Genomic DNA, 21,326 nt, shown 5'->3' with positions numbered 1-21,326 from the left:
CCACATGGGTCAGGACATTTTTCTCCCCGTGTTCTATCCTAAACCACATTCCTCCAGCACACAGCATAGGCTGCATTCCCTAGACATTCGTAGGGCCCTGGCATTCTATATTGAAAGAACCAAACCGTTCAGGAAATCGATCCAACTCTTTGTTGCTGTGGCCGACAGGATGAAGGGGCTCCCTGTCTCATCATAGCGTATCTCCTCATGGATCATGGCCTGCATCCGCGAATGCTACGATTGGGCTAAGGTGCCTGCCCCGCCGATCACAGCCCACTCCACAAGGGCACAGGCCTCCTCCGCAGCGTTCCTGGTTCAGGTCCCGATACAGGAAATATGCAGAGCTGCTACGTGGTCTTCAATCCATACATTCACGTCGCACCAGGCCAGAGATGATGCAGCCTGTGGCCGTGCAGTGCTCCAATCCGCAGTGAACTCCGACCCCACCGCCTAAACTCAGGCTTGTGAGTCACCTGCTTGGAATGATCATGAATCACTTGAAGAAAAAAATGGTTACTCACCTTTTTGTAACTGTTGTTCTTCGAGATGTGGTGTTCATGTCCATTCCAATACCCACTCTCCTGCCCCTCTGTCGGAGTTCCGGCAAGAAGGAACTGAGGGGGTGGAGGGTCGGCGGGCCCCCATACAGGGCGCCATGGAGGCGCCACTCCAGGGGGAGCACAGGCCGACCCTACGGTGCTGCTAGGGGGAAATATACCGGCTGGCGTGTACGCGGCGTGCACACACCTGGTTGGAATGGACATGAACAACACATCTCGAAGAACAACAGTTACAAAAAGGTGAGTAACCGTTTTTTTCTATTTGCTATACATTGTTTGATTTCCATAAAAGCTATCACACCAGTTGCCATAGTAGATCCCCATTGGTATTCCTGAGGATAAACTAGCATTGCCACTCAGGAAAGGCATGAAAAAACAGATTAGTCATACAGACCAATGCAAAATGAATTCCAGTGTTTAGGGCCAATAACTGGACACTGGAGACTAAAAGACAGCTAAAGATACACGTATGCTTTTCTGATATCACTTTCCCCACAAAAGTAATTGATGTAGTTGGCACAGGAAGATTATACAAATGGGAGGGGAGATGGTCCACAAGACAATTTTTTTTATTCAGATGTGGTCCACAACATGAAAATGTGTGAGAACCCTTGGACTAGGTAACTTAATAGAGCAGACCTTTTCCTTCTCTGATTTCTGTCTTTCAGTAACATCTTAAGTTTGGTGGTGGTGGCTTGTCCAGTGAAGAAACTGACTTTGTACTAATGTATGCATTTTATAAAGTATTTATTTCCATAGCATCTGGGTGATGCAACAGCAATTAAATTGCTGTACTCCCTAGACTGAGATAGCAGAATCTAGTGGAAAAGGAACCAGTTGCTAGTTCTATGCTGCCTACATCTCAGCCACAATGTCCACAAAGGCACTTCTTCAAGGAAGGTTGAGACCATGCCTTACTGACATCTTTCCCCATTTTGTGCCTTTGCTGGCAAGACCCACAGTTCTTAGTTTCTCTCTGATCACTGAAGTGGAAGTGAGCATAAAGTTCTAAATCATTTCATTTCATGACTACAGTAATAATCTCTCAAGGGAAAACATTTCTCAAAATAGTTTGAAATATGTGTTAGAGGAACTGTTCTCACAGGAAACATGCTACCAGCTTGAACTTGATTGCAATATTTGAGACTTACATTATGTTCATATGCACAGTTTGGAGATGTATGGGTCAGAAGAATGCTTGAGTCATTTATGAACTATGGGCCTGTTTTTCCCATGTATTTTTTTCTGTTTAATCTGACAAAAATAATGATTTAGTAAGTAATGTTAATATTGGCTGTTGTATCAATACAGAGTCAATAAGTTTTCTTTTGATAATGTTTGATAATGTTAGTTTACAGTGTAAGATGATTTAAATTGCAGAAGGTGGCATAATGAAAGCTAATATATTAACAGAAGTTAAATGCATCATTTGACTTGATTTTTTTCCACTGTTATCAGTTTATATATTACCCACAAAATTCAATGTAATTTTTCAAAAGAGAGGGATGTGACCTAAAGGCAATTTAGGTAATCATAAAAGGATGAACTATATTTTACCAGCTATCAAATTACAATTTATTTTCCTCATTTGTAGTATAGAAAGGATTTGGGTTGTTTTTTTTTTCTTTTTTTGAACCAAACAAACTTTTGTCCTCTTGCTGGAAAGCTTTCTAGCCAAATTCTACTCTCGGTTACACTGGAATACTTGGCCTGTACTTTACCCTATAGTGTCAGTTAGGAAGTGTACAGATCACAAGTCATGGAAACCAAGAGTCAATTACTTGGCATGAAATCTGCCAAAATAAACCACAGTCCATCAGAAAAGCATAGTACAGTTAATACAAATTGGGATGTGAGGAGGCGAATTACATAAATATGGTGCTTAATGCAAGAGGGAAAGGATAAGTTTACACAAAGCATTGCCTTAAGGTGAGGTCCTCAACTGTGATTGTATCAGAAATTACTGGTCGTAATGTTAATGCCATTCTTTCTGGTACATACAAATTATCTCAAGGTAGTCTGTATATAAAGAATTGACCAGACAGTGACTCAGAAATACAAGATTTAAATAATGATGGATGTGTGAAAAATATATTAATCATTGCCTTTATTTGGATTTTGATAGCTTTTCTGGAGAGGCAGTTGGGGATTCTTTTTATTAATGTACTTTACCCTGCCCTACCTCGGCTGCACCTTCTCAAGAGATGCAGGTACAGAATCTACTCCCTTGTTTTCAAGGATTTCAAAAACTATACAGATAGGGGTAAAACCTGTGTTCCTTGAAAAGCATTTCTGTTACAGTCACATAGATGGTTATACAGACTCTCTGATTATAGTCTTACCCTTGTTCTCATCCAAAAGTTCTTTATTGTAATTTCAGACCTGCAAGAGTTAAGTATTATTAAAAATAGTATGTCATTTGGTGATTCTGGACGTGTGTGTTGTGGCTTGATGTTGTACTTTTCATAGCTCTCCACATGCTTTACAAAAGAGACCAGTGTCGTCATCCCAGTTTAACAGATGCGGAAACTGAGGCACAGAGCAGTGATGTGACTTGTCCAAGGTCACCGGGGGTATGTCTACATTGTAGCTGGGAGCAATCCTCCCATCTTGGGTAGATAAACTCTCACTAGCAGGGCTTGATCTATTGTTAGCAGGGCTCAAGCGATCGTGCTCAAAATAGCAGTGTGGACATTGCAGTTTAGGCTGGAGCTTTGGGCTCTGAAGCCCACCTGATTCCCAAGATTAACGATCTCAAGCTACAACATCACGCTGCTATTTTTAGCATGCTAGCATGTGTATGGGATGGGAGGCCCGTGTCTGCTGCAGTGTAGGCATACCCTAGCAGGTCAATAGCAGAGCTGGGAATAGAAATTAGGTCTCCTGAATCCCAGTTCAGCGCTCATCCACTAAACCATACTATCTTGAATGACTGAGAAAATGATGGTTTAAAAACTTTACTATATACTCAAAAGTTTTACTCTCCAGAATTCTCAAATCCTGTCCATGATCCTGTAGGTATCTGATACAAATACACTGAAACGCTTTTCTCTTTTTACTTTCATGTGTAAATTTATACTTTGGATAAGTTTCTTCAGAGTCTTTTTGTACAGGTATCAGAGGGGTAGCCGTGTTAGTCTGGTTCTGTAGAAGCAGCAAAGAATCCTGTGGCACCTTATAGACTAACAGACATTTTGCAGCATGAGCTTTCGTGGGTGAATACCCACTTCTTCGGATGCAAGCAGTGGAAATTTCCTGGGGCAGGTGTATATATAAGCAAGCAAGAAGCAAGCTAGAGATAACGAGGTTAGATTTTTGTACAGGATCATTCAGCCACACCTTGGTTTTGAACTTGTTTGAGCTTTTAAATTAAATTGAACCATCCTTTTTAGGAAATGTTGGGCAATATTCTTATGTTTGTATCTTTTAAAGTTATAGGCCAAATTATGGCTTCTCCAATGCAAATGTGCAGGACAGGAGAAGATGCAAGAATCCGCTTTCCAACTGTAAAACACACAGCGGAATCTGCTGTAATTTGACTGCTTGCACTTCAGGAGTGCAAGGGTTAGATGAAGGCAAGCCAGTGCTGCCAGCGTTGGCTGTGAGGATTGCATTTGGGGTTATGGCACAGAATACACATTACTAATTATGCTTGAGGTAAAATATACTTGCTATTTAAATTAGAGCTATCTCCAAATTCTTTGAAAGAAATCTCTGATTTGTTTATCTGGCTGTTATGCTTTGGAAGTAAAGTGTAGTTTGACATATTCAACTATTCTGTTTACTTTCTTTACATATGTAAATAAGATAACAGAAGTTAAAGATGGAAGAGACTATCAAATCTATTCACTGCCATTGCAGGATATAGCAGATGTATCAAATATTAAACTTATTATTCACTTGATCTCAATCAAGTGAGACCAGAGGGATATCTCAGTGGTTTGATCATTGGTCTGCTAAACCCAGGGCTGTGAGTTCAATTCTTGAGGGGGCCATTTAGGGATCTGGGGCAAATATTTGTCTGGGGCTTGGTCCTGCTTTGAGCAGGGGGTTGGACTAGATGACCTCCTGAGGTCCCTTCCAACCCTGATATTCTATGATTCTATGAAAAAGACCAGTGTCTAGAGAACTCCTACTATTCACAGGAGGTGATTTCAATCAGTTGAATATACACCACTATGATGATATATTCTTTAATTGTAGGCTATAAAATAAGCATATGAGAATATTATATAACATTGAAAATTAAGCCAGATATTTTCTATCCAACTGTACATTAAGTACCAGCCTATCAAAAATACCAGAATAAATAATATGTTGTACCATCTATTAACTTTAAATGCTTTTATACATATGCTTTGATCCCAAATATTAAAATGGAGATTTTAATCCCAGATTTACAAAAATGGAGAAATATGGAAAATGGATTATATTATGAAATAGAGGATCCATTCTGTGATATCCGCTTTTGTTTTATTAGCAATGATGTGGGTAGTATTTCAAAAGTGAGAGAACTCACATTCCAAGGCTTCCTGAAGCATGTCATAGGGCAACCTCTCAAAATTGAAATGGTTCCTTTATGAATTTACATAAAATGTCTAACAGCGCCTCATAGCAACCCTGGGTGGCTTTTTATGAGCTTTAGCATGAGTGCTGTTCAGTCCTTTCTGTTGCATGTAGTTCCTTCTTAGCTGTCTTACATCACTGGAAGACCCAGCAGTTTAATTGAGGGAAAAGTTAGGTACCAGCTTAGTCCAGCATTCCAGTTACCTATTTCTTGACTTGGATATACTTAATAAACAGAAACAAAGGAAGCCAGATTTAAAAAACAGCAACAAAAAACCAACAAATAAACAAAGCAGAAACAAACCCAATTCATACTTTCCTCCCTGTCTTCTCTAGATTTTCATACAGGATATATCAACTTACAGTATATCTGAACATTCCTCTACAAAGAAAGAGCAGTCTCTCTCCTGTTTGATGGCATAAGTTCTAGGCTTGAATAGATTGGGACTGGTAAATATTCCCCCATGTTAAAGTTTTGTACAATCAAGAACTATTGGTATATTTGGGTGGGTGTGGGTGTGCACGCATGCGTGCACGTGAGCATGTCACATTCAGGTATGTCCCACGTTGACAAGGAGATGGTAAGGAGAGCCTGTGGACCCAGTTGGCCCCACCACATACACCTACAGTAAATGTAAGGCACAGCAAGGGGAGCTAAAAGGAGGAGAACTTAATGCAGTTCAGGGCTGACAAGGAAGGAGAACAGCGGCAGCTTCTCTTGATGGGAGAGGAGCCTGATTGCAGGCCAGAGTGTGAGCTAGCTTGCCAGCAGGGTAAACCCCTGCCAGAAGGGACAGCCAGGTCCAGGGGGAACAGCTGAACATGTAGAGTGTTGAGACAAGCCCTGAGACAAGGCAGGGATCCCACCAAAAGCTTCTTGGATTCACCCTGTTTTGAGTTTTGATTTTTTTGGTTCCTAGTTTCCCTTGGATCTTAACATGCTCTAAAAGGTAGGACTGAAGTGTTCTTTGGCCTCTACCTCGGACCTCCCACAGACAGCAATGTACTGACAGAGACCTGTACCTAGGGGCAGCAACCCTGGCACAGCCAAATATAGATCTTTGTTCTTTATCTGGTAGAGTCCTGGATTAAATGATTCAATGATCTGCTCTGGTGTGACAGTCCCTATGATTTCACTTTTTTGTTTGTTTATATGTTTTAAAATATTTGGCTAGGTTTGTGTTGATTTTTGTACTCTTCCACCAGTTCGTTTGGCAATAATGACTGTAAAAACAAGAGACAATGAGGGTTTACTATAAACTACATTTGTACAGATCTTAGTTGTAAATTCCTGTAAATATAGCTATAAATATTGAGCATTTGTCTGGCACTTTTGAAAGCTTTCCATAATGATAATGAAATAATTTATCAATGGCTAATTCAGCTGATTTCCTAGAAATCTTAATATAGTCAGACAGATAACATTTTGTACACAGCTTTGTTTTCCGTTTAAAAAATTAAGAGTCCTGGTGCTGAAACATTAGGATTTTATTTTTAAAAGGTGAAAAATTAAGTGTTATGACACACTATACGTGTTATCTTACACTCATATTTGATTTGTAGTGGTGTGCAGTAGGTATCTGGATTGAAAAAAACAATTTTGATATGGGGTTATCAGCCAGTCTGTTTGCTTCCACCCAAAAATAATTAACATATATTATAAATTACAAAGACAAATGTGTATGGTTACTCATGAAAAGCTAGTTTATAGAAATCTTCTTAGAAATATTTAGACAATAAAGTTCAACAAAGTGCACATTATAATAATGTGTCTGTAAACAAAGCCTTCTTTTCAAAGTAAAACCTCATGCACTTAGCATACCAAGAAAGTCAGCTATCTGATAATGAATGCTTCAAAGTACTATCTCTAGCTGCTATTATTAACCATTTTATCTAAATGCTTTGAGAAGTAAAATATAAAAATAACACTTACTGTCTGAAGTATGCAAGATAGGAAAATGCAACCAGAAGAACAAATATGATTTTGGTGGTGAAACACATTTATTAGCACTTATTAGTAGTTTTACAAAACAGCAAGTTACATTTTATTCTAATTAAAATAAATTTGTTTATTGTACATGATATCTAGCTGGGAGCAGAAAAAAATGCTTGTCTCTATCAGCATCTGGATTGGAAAATGAGCAAACTTCTACCTTAAATATACACTGAAAAGAGAAAATAAATTTGAAAATAATTATTTTTATTATTTAAAAATAATGGTCAATCATGGAGACCTTCATTAGGAACTTTAAAGAAAAAATATATCCTTCTAGTTTACAGATGGAACTAAACTCTGAACTCACTTATACTATGCAACTCCCCCATGCAGGGGCGGCTCTAGGAATTTGGCCGCCCCAAGCAGTCATGCCTGCGGGAGGTGCACCGGAGCCGCGGGACCAGCGGACCTCCCGCAGGCATGACTGCGGAGGGTCTGCTGGTCCCACGGCTCCAGTGGACCTCCCGCAGGCATGACTGTGGAAGGTCTGCCGGACCCGCCTGCCGCCACCCCGGCAAAATGCCGCCCCACGCGCGCGCTTGGCGCGCTGGGGTCTGGAGCCGGCCCTGCCCCCATGCAAAGGAATTGAGGCAAAATTTGGACTATGTTTTCAATGTTATAAACAGGGTTTGGATTTTACTCAAATCAGAGATCTTGCTATTTTTTTCATTCTCCAGGACATCTCCAAGGCATCAGGGATGAGGAAATTATTTCATTTATGATAAAGTTGTACATGAATTTCATTAAGATACAGTATACGTGGTGCTGGTAGCAATGCCTGTTGTTATAACTTTGCCAAAATTAGGACAAGGAGCTTGTGGGTGGGGACTGGGACTGAAGGCTGGTTACGGGGAGGGAAACTGAGACTGACTGGGCCTAGGGTGACCAGACAGCAAAAGTGAAAAATCAGGACCAAGGTGGGGGGTAATGGAAGCCTATATAAGAAAAAGACCCAAAAATCAGTACTGTCCCTATAAAATCGGGACATCTGGTCACTCTAACTGGGCCTGAGAGCTGGGGAGGAATACAATACAGACTGTGTGTCTGTAGGAGTGGGGAGACTGGGACTGGCTGGTCAGGGAGGGGAGACAGATCTGATGAGGAATCATAGTGAGTGGGACAAAACCTGGGACTGGCTGGGCAAAGAGACTGGTTGCAAGGGATGGGATTCTTGCCTACAGAATCCAACTATATTAAATTTGGTCTTGGTGTGGGGGTGGAGGGTGGATTTGGCCTTATGTGAATAAAATAAAAGTAACCTTTAGCTAAACAAGACAGTTCAGACAGTCTATCAGCTGCCTGACCTCTGGGCAGTCCCAGAGGTAATTTCACGTCCATGAGATAGCCAGCAGTAGTTCCAGAAAAGAAGCCAGCCAACAAGCTAGCCATAAATATGTGCTGCATTTCTGCTTGGAAAATCCATACTAGAGATTGATAGCTGGCTATTACACTGCCAAACATGCCCCAGAGTGGCCACAGATGTTGGGTTCATTGATGGATCAGATGGAGTGCAAGGACTAACAGGAAATGAATTAAAGATGCAAACAAAAGAGAGGAGGCATTACTAAGAGTCAAACCTTGTTTAATTGAATTGATTCATAGCGAGAACAATGTGAGACCAAATCCTGCTTCCACTTCAGCTCCATTGACTTCATTGGTGCTGCTGAGAGCAGAATTTGGACCTTGATCTATTTTAAATTTTCAAAAATTAATACACAAAATAATTCTTTGATAAACACAATTTTCAGTACAGGTTGAACCTCTCTAATCCGGCACTCCCTGGTCCGGCCACATCCGTGGTCCAGCGCAGGCACCAAATCCGTGGGTGCTCTGGGGCTAGAGCACCCACAGGGAAAAATTAGTGGGAGCGGAGCATCCACTGGCGCTAAACTCCCCTCTCTGCCCCCCTCCCCCCTGCACCTCTTGTGCGCTGGCAACCCCATGCTTACTATCTCCTCCTCCTCCCTCCCAGCACTTCCAGAGTGCCACAAACAGCTGATTCATGGCGTTCAAGCTCTGGGAGGACGGGTGAGGACCTGGAGCCGGTGGCTGGGATCCTGGGTAGCAGTGGGGCCCCAGGGTGGGGGGCCACACTGGCCGCAAAGCCTGGGGATGCTGCAGCACACACACACCTGCACCTCTACTTCCTGCACCTATGGAGACCCACTGGCACTCTGCATTGACCTCCCGTGGTTCAGCAAATTCTCTGGTTTGGCACCCGTCAGGTCCCAAGGGTGCAGGACTAGAGAGGTTCAACCTGTAGTAATATTTCCTGTAGTAGTAGGTTATGCTTCAGAAATTTGATTATAATGAAGTGGTTGAATGACATGCTTCTAGAAGAAGAAATAGGTACAAATATGAACTCTTCCTGTATGATTCAGAGCTCTTAGTAGCATATTCTGACACAAATAGAGAGAGGAAGACAATATATCTTCAGTAAGGCAGATGACAGTATCCCTTCTAGTCAGGAGAATTGGTGTTCTGTGTTTGTTTGTTTTTTTACAGCCTGTGGCATTTAACAAAAAGGAGGAATAGAAATTTAATAACTAATATAATATAGTCTGTGACATAGATTAGTATGCTGTGTTATTTTGACTTTGCCTATGCATAGCATCTGCTTGTGGGTAATATGAAATATTCCACTAAATTCTGTTTAGTTAATAGCAGTATATGTTCGAGAGAGTTCACAGAAGTCAAAGGATTTAGTCTAGTTTTATACTGGTGTAACTGAGACCTTGTTTACATGATAAAATGGAACAATTAATGACAACAGTTAACAACATTTGCTGCTGAACTGGTACTAAATATGGTTTAAATGTAAATGTAGACAAGGACAAACTGTATTCATCTCCATTTCAGCTAAATGTTCTTAAACCCTACTTTTAGATGTTTGCTGAGATTGTTTTTTCCAGAGTGTTTACGCTGTTCCAGCAGCATGAATAGGGCAGAAGTAGCTCTTGGGGAATAATTGCGGCAGAGAGGACTTCTTCAGGTGGCCTAGTGCTGCAAGAATAGTCCTGTGCTGCTCTCCCTCACAATCCTGAGTGTAGTCTTGTTACCCAGGGTTTTCAGAACCTTTGCTTCTGAACACCTGTTTTTAAATTAACAATTATGTGGTGTTTGTTTTATTAATTTAGGGTGGCTAAATGCACATAATATGGTTGCAATTGGCTTCATTACATTCTGGGATATACACACCCCTTAAATCCAAGGCAACAGTCTAATTTACATCATGAGTAGAAGTGGCAGCCAGATGGCCTAAAAATACAGGAGGTACAAAAATGTGTTGAACCCAACTTTGTCCCTCATCCCTGTTCCTGCATGAATCACAGCTTGGCTGCAGCCGAGACTTGGTCTCAGATATTAGAGATCAGATATTAAATAGTGTTCAGATAATAGATTTTGCCAGTTCTATCTATAGTACTGTTTCATTTAGGGCTTGGGGGTGGTGTGCATGTTCATAAATGAGAATAGGGAAAACAGAAAAATGTCTGTGTGATTGTAATATAAAATGAAGTAAACCCCCTTCGTCTTATTCCAAAAGTTCTCATATGTATAGGAGAGTCAATGTGATAAACCTGTTTTCACATCTGTAAATCCTTTTATGTCATCCTTATTTTCACCCTGGCCTTTGTTTTTGTGTGCACTACTTGGTATACACAAGTGCTAGAATTTGCATCAAACCCACTGGGTTTCGTGTGTGAATTATATCACAGACACAGAGGAGCTAGTACGTGTGTGTGTGTGTGTGTGTGCACACATGCATAGGTCTTCTCGTGTGGCTCTGTGTGCACAAATAAAAGCCACTTTTGAAAATTTGTTCCTTTGTGTCTATTAAACTAAAGCAAGGAAATTGTAATGAAAACCAAACATGAACAATCTTCCAACTAGTTTGCACATGTAGTGTATTGTAGCAAAAACAAATACCGTGGTCTGCAGTTGGTGAATGTCTTTTAGACAAATAAATAGGCACTTAGTACAATAGCCATATAAAAAAGAGATTAGTTAAAAAACCTACATCTCTGCTTCATTTGTGTACTTACAATTACTTTTTACATGCTTTTTTTGGATGTGACATACTGGTAAGAATGTGTGTAATCATGAATTTGACAGTACTGCTATAATAGGCAGGATAAGGAAGGGGCCAGCAGTGGATTGTAAGGCAAAGGGGATTATAAATCTAATAAAAAGTTGATAAGAAGCCTCCTCTTAGGGGTCTGTGTTGAACTCTTAGTGAAGACCCAGGAGGTCTCTCTGGTGATAACTATGCTTGAGAGAGGCAGACATCAGTTTAGAATTCATTTTAATAGCACAAATCTTTAAACTAAAAATGGACTTGTCCTTTGACTTGACCTATTCTGCTAATCCCTGTGCGAACCAAATCTTAGAGTTATTTTTTCTAACTGAAACAAGAGTCTAAATATTAATACAGTGTGGCTAGTTTGCACTGAATTAGATGACATCATTCTTCCTATGGCAGCTCCCTAGATAGATGACCATTTCATCAGGTTGGATGATCAGTGAATCTGCTTTCTGATTGTTTATTTTTAATCCACAACAGTAGACAAATCTATTTACAATCTTTAGAAACTCTGTTGCAAATGATCACTTAAAAATATTCACAGTAATTTAATACTCCTAAAAGTTGCTGGACTCACAGGATTGTAGAATAAAAGTCCTCTGTTTGTTAACAGAAAAGGTGCAGCACAGGCAGTGGTAATTCAGACTTCTCTAATAGAAAAAAAGAATCCCTTTGCCCATTCAGTCCTTGGTTTCTGATGAGACTGCCAACAAAAAAAAGGCCCCATTACTGCCAAATATCTTTAAAGGGACACCGTCATCAAAATTTGGACAAAATTCACATTGTCAAAACTAACTTCCTTAAAACCTGAGATCACTAGTACTATTTCTACAATTTTTTAAATCATTAACCAACATCACCTTGCAGTGTTTGAAACATAAACACTGCAGCACTAACAACCTGAAAGTGAAACTGAATACACATAAAGGTTAACTGACATTACTGCATTTCACTAGCCAATCTAAGAGAAATGCAGGAAGTAAATACCATTATGCACCAGAAATAAGTAGTAAATTGAATTTTTAAAATTCTTAACTTTAAGGGTGGCATTGTTACTATAATGAATGACTGTGTTTGTTTATAACAGATGTTTGAAGTTGAAAATGTCTAATAAATGGTAGAAATCTGACCTTTGCTTTTCTTATTAATTTAATAATACAGTATATTTCTAGGCTTACCTTAGACTGCTACTTAATAACATTAGTGAAAATAAAGCACAGGCTGTTTTATTTACCGCAACTTTACTCACATTTTACATTGGATTGTTACGTACTTTGGAGTAGCACCAATGGCGTTACACCAGCATAAAACATAAAAGCCGTGGAATCAAGCCCAGTTAATTTAGGAGCAGAACCAGACCTTTCTTGTGCTTGGAACTATTTGATAAATTTTCCCTATTCTCCATATGTCTTAAGTGTTTTGAAACTTTAAAATAAAACCTGTAAATGTTAAGGGGTAACTACATTTCACATTGCTTGTATGTTAGGAGTATAAAACAGTTTAACGTAAAAGATCATAGGGTTAGCAAGTGTATTCCAGCTCTGCGCTAATTCATTGTTACGTTGCACAATCCCATCAGTGGAAACTATTGGGGTTTAAAAACTAAGGACCAAATGACTTCTCCTGATTTTATTCTGCATCCAGAGGAAAAGTCTTGTGTTAAGTAATTGAAATGATTTTCCCTTCTTTCCTGTTGTTCATCCCAACCTCACTCATTCCACCCTGTATCATTTTTAAGAGTCTTGCTCAGTATTGTTGCTTGTTTTACAAAAGAACAGAAATGGTTTGTGTCCAAGTGGGACATCAGGTATTATTGTCCAATATTACTATAATCACAATAACAAATATTAATAATACAGATGGGACTTTAAAGGTTACCATAAAACTGATCCAAAGTGAACAACGCTACCAAAAAAAATCATGCTGCAGGACACAATAAATATGCTCCCTTCATACAGAAGTGTTTTGACCGAAATCCAGTATTACTGTTTTACACTTCTTTGTAATTGCATAGCCAATATTCCACATTGTAAAAGTGCCACTTTTTAAACTATTCTTAATACACAACCTTTTGATGAGGATAGTACCTTGCAAATATTAATTTTTGGTTTTAAAAATATCAGCAAGTCTGCAAGTCATTTTCTCTGGAACAATGTGTTCTTTATACACTCACTGCTTTTTAACTTTCTCCTTACCTCCCAAATACTCTAGTATGCAAATGATAGAGACATGTGAAAGACTTTGTAATGCAGGAAAAAATGCTATTTTAATGGAAGGTATAATTACCTAATTGTTATACTCATCAGGTGCATAATGGTAATTTATTAAGTCATTAATACTGAATAAGGATGTAGAACAAGAATCAAGATTTTATCTCATTTACATTTCATTTTGTACACACAGTTTTTCTTTTCAAGTATACTCTGATTTATAAGTGGTTCTTTTCTCTTTTCCCTTTCTGTAGTTATTTGAGATTACTGTGCCGCTGTCTCATGGCCCTAAACCTGTAACAGTCAGTTTTGCTAATCATACATCCTGCCGATGCATGTCTAAACTGGATGTTTACAGACAAGTTCATTCAATCATTAGACGTTCCTTGCCAGTGACGCAACCACAGTAAGTATATGAGTTGCATATTTCCTTCTGCCCTATCATAAAGCCTGTGTACAATAGCTTACTATTTGTTGTGGTAATTCAGGCAATAGAACTCGTTTAATTGTGAATACTAATATGCATTTCCCTCAAGAACAGCTTTAGGAAATATACCAATAAGGAAAATATATTGTTCTTCATTGTTTTACGTGGGAGGAACCCTACTGTTAGCACAGTACGTTTAAGCAATGATGTAATCTAGGGGGCTGAACCCACTGTCATTCAAATCAAAGGGAGTTTTGCCATTGACTTCCATGTAGGGTGACCAGATGTCCCGATTTTTATAGGGACGGTCCCTATTTTTGGGTCTTTTTCTTATATAGGCTCCTATTACCCTCCACCGTCATCCCGATTTTTCACATTTGCTGTCTGGTCACCCTACTTCCATGGGAGGAGGATTGCAATGCAGTGTTGTAGTGCAGCTATTGATTTTTAAATAAAACTGGTATATAAAATGACTAGATGTGATCAAATCATAAAGTACTGTACCACCCAGTTTGGGTTATGACTAGTCCCTAATCAACCAAATCATGGACTTGCTTATTAATTTTAATAATCATTATAATTTTCTTTATAAAGCATCGAGCTGCAAAAGCAGTCAGGTTGCTGAACAACAGTCAAAACTATTTTTCATTCGTTAGTAACAGAACAATCTACCTCATCAAAATTACAGACGTGGTGGGTAAACAAAAACAAGACAATACATTTCACTCACTTTTTTTCTCAGGCAAACTCCCGCTGATTCCAGTGAGAGTTTGTCTAAGTGTAGACTGAGCATGGACCTCAGAATTTAGCAGAATACAGTAGTTGTACCTGAAAACAGTGGTACCATGCTGATCAACTCCAGAAATGCTTTGAACCATAAAAGGAATATAAAATAGCCTATTTAAGAAGAATTAAATATAGAAAGAACACAAAAACCAAGACACCCATTTAACATAGCTCTGTAAGTACCAGTCAACATTTCTATTACAACCTCTTGGTGTCTACATTCCTTTGCTGTGATGCCTACAAAAAATTGACCATGTTTAGGCTGCTGGCATGCTGAGACCACAGCCTCTTATGCTGACCAATACTATCTCATTGTTTATTTGTATCCCCCCAACTGGCTGTATCCATCTGTCATCTCTTGCTTATACTTATGTCTAAGCTCTTTGGGGCAGGAACTGTCTGTTTGTTTTGTGTTTGTACAGAACTCAGTGGAGTCCTGGTCCATGGTTGAGGCTCTTGGGTGCTATGACAATACAAATTATTAATTATAAAATGTATGGATTATAAGGCCAGGAGGGACCACTGAGATCATCTAGTGTGACCTCCTGCATAACACATGCCCTAGGACTTCCTGTTTGGATGTTTTTTGTAAAAGATTATGCTCTAGAGTCTAGTTCAGTCTTGAATTAAAAATTGCAGTAATAGAGAATCCGCCACAGTGCTTGGTAAATTGTCCCAATGACTGATTACCCTCACTGTTCAAAATGTTGCTTGTTATTTCCAGTCTAAATTTGTCTAGCTTCAACGTCCAACCATTGGATCTTGTTATATACCTTTCTCTGCCAGATTAAAGAGCCATCTATTATCAAATTTCTGTTCCCTATGTAGGTACTTGCAGACTATGAGCAAATTATCCCTTAACCTTCTCTTTGATAAACTAATCAGATTTCGCTCTCTCACTAGGGGTTTATCTACACTACAGTTGAAGAAAGTGATTACATCTTAGGTAGACATATATGCGCTAGCTTTAATCTAGCTAGCATAGCTAAAAATAGCAGTGAAGCCACACCGGTGCAGACTAGGAATGCAAGCACTTACCTAGGCTTCCAAGCGGGCTTGTACAGCCCATGCTGAAGCCCACACCGCATGGCTCCACTGCTGTTTTTAGCTGTGTTGGCTAAACTAAAGCTAGCATGGGTAGGTACACCTGAGTTGCAATCACACCTTTTATTGTAGTGTTTTCCAATTGTTTAATCATTCAGTACTCCAGCAGCAATCACACTACTGCCAAATAAAGAGTGTATAAGCTCTGCTCTCACTTGATATTCCCCTGTTTATACATCCAAGGATCACATTGAGCCCAAAACCTTTTTCAGTATTGCTTCCCAGGATAGTCCCCCATCCAGTAAGTATGGCCTACATTCTTTCAATCTAGATGTATGATTTTACATTTGACCATACTAAAACACACATTGGTTGCTTGGACCCAGCTTATCAGGTGATCCAGATGGCTCTGTATACATCACTTGTCCTCTTCATTATTTATCACTTCCCCAATCTTTGTATCATCTGCAAACTTATTAGTAATGATTTTGTTTTCTTCCAGGTAATTGATAAAAGTCTGAAATAGTGCAGGGCTAAGACCCAATCCCAGCAGGACCTCCCAAACTACACCCACCTAATGATGATTCCTCATTCACAATTGCATTTTGATACCTGTCAGTTAGCCAGTTTTAATGTGTGTGATGTTGATTTTATATCATTCTAGTTTTTTTATTCAAAGTGTTACAAGGTACCAAGTCAAATGCCTTTCAAAAGTTTAAGCATATTACATCATCACTGTTGTCTTTATCAATCAAACTTGTAATCTCATAAAAACACCAAGTTAGCTTCACCAGATCTGTTTTTCATAAACTCATGTTGATTGTCATTAATTATATTACATTGCTTTAATTCTTTATTAATCAAGTCCCATGTCAGCCATTCCATTATTTTGCCAAGAACAAGCTTGTAATTACCTGGGTCATCCTGTTTAGCCTTTTTAAATATTCATGAAGCAGTTGCTTTCTTCCAGTCTTCTGGAACTTCCCCAAGACATATAGATAATCAACATTAATGGCCCAGAGAGCTCCTCAGCCAGCTCTTTTTAATTCTCTGATTAAAGTTATCTAAACCTGCTGATTTAAAATGGTCTAACTTCAGCAGCTGTGTATAACATCCTTCTGAATTACTATTGGAATGGAAAGAGTTTCATCATCACCCCATGAATACTTCATCTGGCTTTCCAATACCGAAGAGAAATATGTATTGAACGCTTCTGCATTTTTATTAACAATTCTAGCATTTCCATCTAGTATCCCAGGCGGTGGGATAGCTCAGTGGTTTGAGCATTGGCCTGCTAAACCCAGGGTTGTGAGTTCAATCCTTGAGGGGGCCACTTAGGGATCTGGGGCAAAAAAATTGGTCCTGCTAGTGAAGGCAGGAGGCTGGACTCAATAACCTTTCAAGGTCCCTTCCAGTTCTAGGAGATTGGTATGTCTCCAATTATTACCTTTTAATTGATTATACCATTGTTAGGATTACTTTTGTTCCTAATATTTTTTTTAAACTCCTTCTTATTGTCCTTAACTCTGATGGTCATTGATTTCACCTTGGATCTTTTTGCTTCTCTGATCAATTTTCTACAATTGCATTCTCTTAATTTATATTCATCATTAAGGCTAAGATTTTGCCAGGGATATTTTTTAGTAAAAGTCGCGGACAGCTCACGGGCAAAACAGAAAAATTCATGGAAGCTGTGACCTGTCCCTAACTTTTACTAAAAATATCCCTGACAAAATGGGGATCTGTGGATCCCCACCCTATTTCAAGGCGGACAGCTGCAGCAAGACTAGGAGCTTCCTGTAGCAGCTTGGGGCTTCCCTTGCTGCCTCCCACAGGGGCCAGGAGCTGCTGCAGCTGCAGGGACCTTGGGGCTTCCCTCCCTGCCTCCCACTGGGGCCAGGAGCTGCTGCAGTGCCAGGGAGCTCGGGGCTTCCCTCCCTGCCTCCCACTGGGGCCAGGAGCTGCTGCAGCAGCAGGGAGCTCGGGGCTTCCCTCCCTGCCTCCCACTGGTTCACCCCCACAGCATCACCCCTGATGGCAGGGAGCTGGGGGGGGGTTCCCCTGCCACCACCCACTAGGAGCTGGGGGGGTCCCCCACTTCCCCCAGCAGCAGGGAGATTGGGGGGTTTCCCCGACTGCGGCAGCAGGGAGCTGTGGGAGCCATCAGGGGCAGCGGGGGTACCCCACAGCATCCTGCCCCAGAAGGCAGCGGGGGACCCTGCCACTCCTGACCACCATGGCTGAAGTCACTGAAGCTGCTGGAAGTCACAGATTCCGAGACTTCTGTGACCTCCGTGACTAAATCACAGCCTTATTCATCGCTATCAACTTCCTCTTCCTTCCACTTGTTATATATTATTTTTATAGCTACCTGCCTCTAAACCAGGTCAGATTTTTTTTTAACCAGTGTAGCCTTCTTTCTTAGTTGTGGCTTTTTGGGTATCTAGTAAAATATTCTTAGAATTTAAACAGGAAAAAAAAGTGAATGATTATTGGGAATTGTCTCTCTCCTACTTGGTTTGGCTCCTAATTGTCATAATTGTTTACAGCTTTTTTGGAATTATCCTTTAAAAGTGTGTGTGTGTGTGTGTGAGAGAGAGAGAGATTACTAGTTTGGACTTGATTACAGTTGTTCTGTGCAAACAGATCAAAAGTCATGATCACTTGCACCTAAACAAGCACTAAGTTTTAGTTCTGTGATCAATCTCTGTGTCTCTCCAGCTGAGATCCAATACAAAATTCTTCCATGATGGGTGCAATACTTTTTGAGTTGGGAAATTGTTATCTATACATTTTAGAAATTCATAGGATATTTTAGTGCTGGCAGAATGAGATCTCCAGGATGCATCACTTAGAATGAAGTCCATAATGATAACACAGCTTTTTTTTTTCCTTTACACATCATAGATAGGGGCTTAAAGAACCAGTCATCCTTGTTCCCTCTCATGATTTGGTGGTCTGTAGCAGACACCAGCTAGTACTCATCTTGTGCTTTACCTGGTAAACACTGAAGTATTCAAGATCATTTGCTTCTGAGTTGTCTGCAATTCAAACAGGTAATATCATTTATGACAGAGTGACACTCCTCCTCCCATTTTGCCAACTTGATCTTTCCTAGAGAGGTTATAGCTTTTGATTTTAACATGAAAATCACCACTAGGTTTCAATAATACCAACTTAGGTTACATAAGAATAGCCATACTGGATCAGACCAAAGGTCCATCTAGCCCAGTATCCTGTCTTCTGACAATGGCCAATGCCAGGTGCCCCAGAAGGAATGAACAGAACAGGTAATCATCTGGTGATCTACCCCCTGTTACTCATTCCCAGCTTCTGGCAAATAGGGACACCATCCCTGCCCATCTTGGCTAATAGCCACTGATGAACCTATCCTCCATGAACTTATCTAGTTCTTTTTTGAACCCTGTAATAGTCTTGGCCTTCACAACATCCCTTGGCAAAGGGTTCCACAGGCTGACTGTGTTGTGTGACGAAATACTTCCTTTTGTTTTAAACCTGCTCCCTATTAATTTTATTTGGTGACCCTTAATTCTTGTCTTCCTTATTTGCTTTCTCCACACCAATCATGATTTTAGAGACCTCAATGATTATCCACCCTTAGTTGTCTCTTTTCCAAGTTGAAAAGTCCCAGACTTATTAATCTCTCTCCATACAGAAGCCGTTCCATAGCCCTAATCATTTTGTTGCCCTTTTCTGAACCCTTTCCAATTCCAATATATCTTTTTTGAGATGGGGCGACCATATCTGCACACAGTATTCAAGACATGGGCGTTCCATGGATTTATATAGAGGCAATATGATATTTTTTGTCTTATTATCTATCCCTTTCTTAATGATTCCCAGAATTCTGTTTGCTTTTTTAACTACCGCTGCACATTGAGTGGATGTTTTCAGAGAACTATCCACAATGATTCCAAGGTCTCTTTTGTGAGTGGTAACAGCTAATTTAGACTATCATTTTATATGTATAGTTGGGATTATGTTTTCCAATGTGCATTACTTTGCATTTATCAACATTGAATTTCATCTGCCATTTTGTTGACCAATCACCCAGTTTTGAGAGATCCTTTTGTAGCTCTTCACAGTCTGCCTGGGACTTAACTATCTTGAGTGGTTTTGTATCATCTGCAAATTTTGCCACCTCACTGTTTACCCCTTTTTCCAGATCATTTATGAATATGTTGAATAGGATTGGTCCCCAATACAGAGCCCTGGAGGATACCACTAGGTTGAATTTATGCTCATAAATAATCTATTTAAATTTCTCTTGCTAATTACTGAGGGTCCTAGCATGGGTGGATAGGTAAGTAAGAATTCATTATTAGAATAAAAATCCTTAATTCCTATCCACCCATGCTAGGACCCTTCCTCTTCTCTTGGTACCTTGATTAATTTTGTTATCAACATCCTGATCTTGTTCTAAATGAATGGTCATTAGTTCCCCCTTTTCATCCTCTCCCTTTTGTTATTGGTTTATTTCTCTCCTGACTAATCCACCCATCCTGGCTCCTACAAGATTGGAATGGGTTTTAAAAAGCAGTTGAAAAAAGGAGATAGCAATTTTTATTAATTTATAAATTTTTATTTATTTATTTATTTTAATTAATTAATTTTGGATGGGAGTTTTTCCTCATGCTGGGGAGGATGAGTGGGGGAGAGAGGACATGGAAGAAAGCACAAAGGTGCCTGAGGGAGAGGCAGACAAACATCTGATCAAGCAATATTGGCAAAGTGAAGGTGGGGATTCACACCTTGCTAAACTAGTGGACGTGATAGGGTGGTGCTAAATGATGGGAGGCCTTAAAGACAAAGACAAGGAGTTTGTGTTCAACGCAGTGGAGGAGGATGAGCCCATTGGAGGCTGCTGATGTGTTAGGATTGCTGAGCTAGAATGATGATCCTAGCAGCAGCATTTCTGAATGGACTTGCAGGAGCAATGAAGTTGTCATCAAGGTAAAAAGGAATGAGATAAGTATTTGAGGGATGAGATGGTGAGCATGAACAAAGGCCCTGGCAGTCTTCATAGTTAGAAAAGTTGGAACATTACAATTATTATATAAGTAGAAACAGCAAGTAGTTGATACAGCCTGTATAGGTAGGTGTAGAGAGAGGCCCAAATCTAAGATGGTGCCCAGAGTGCTTATGAAAATCTGCAAAGACAGAGAAATTGCAGGAGAGGGGAAGATCAAATTATGTGGTTGACAGTGATCTGTTTTTTGTGTTGTAGACTGTATTGGTTGCAGGCATACTGGCGGAGTTCAGTCAACCATGACAAAGAGCCTGGCTGGCTCTGTTTCCTTTGTCACTCTTGCTCAGGCTCCGAATATTTGAGGGCGCAGCGGAGGCTATCTACCGAACTATTAGAAGTGTCTCACATCATTGATCTCCGCAGTTTATTAAGGAGCAGTGCTGATAACATCCAAGGGAAACCCTGTCTTCTTTAGATGTAAAAATGGTGATTGAGAAGTGAGTGGTAGATCAGGGGCGAGGGGAGAATCAGACTGATTTAGGACTTGCTTGTAAGTAGAAAACCTGGTCTTGTGATATTTGAAGTTATGTTTCTCTCTAAAGACATCCTAGTATTTGCTTTGTATCAAAATATCTTTTGATAGCAATATGCCTAATTAAAAACAAG

At 39.9% G+C, this 21,326-nt stretch overlaps 1 protein-coding gene across 3 annotated transcripts in view; it reads left to right on the top strand.

The window, feature by feature from the left end:
• Nucleotides 1-21,326, top strand: part of VEGFC (vascular endothelial growth factor C) — a 130,011-nt gene that overhangs the window by 90,043 nt on the left and 18,642 nt on the right. For all 3 annotated transcript variants that reach the window (XM_039542454.1, XM_039542456.1, XM_039542455.1), the window contains exon 4: nucleotides 13,668-13,819. In XM_039542454.1, coding sequence (XP_039398388.1) covers nucleotides 13,668-13,819 — 152 coding nt within the window. The remainder of the gene's footprint in view (nucleotides 1-13,667; nucleotides 13,820-21,326) is intronic.

The sequence above is a fragment of the Mauremys reevesii genome, linkage group 5 (assembly GCF_016161935.1).
Source record: "Mauremys reevesii isolate NIE-2019 linkage group 5, ASM1616193v1, whole genome shotgun sequence".
NCBI lineage: Eukaryota > Metazoa > Chordata > Testudines > Geoemydidae > Mauremys > Mauremys reevesii.
This window is presented reverse-complemented; position numbering and strand designations above follow the sequence as displayed.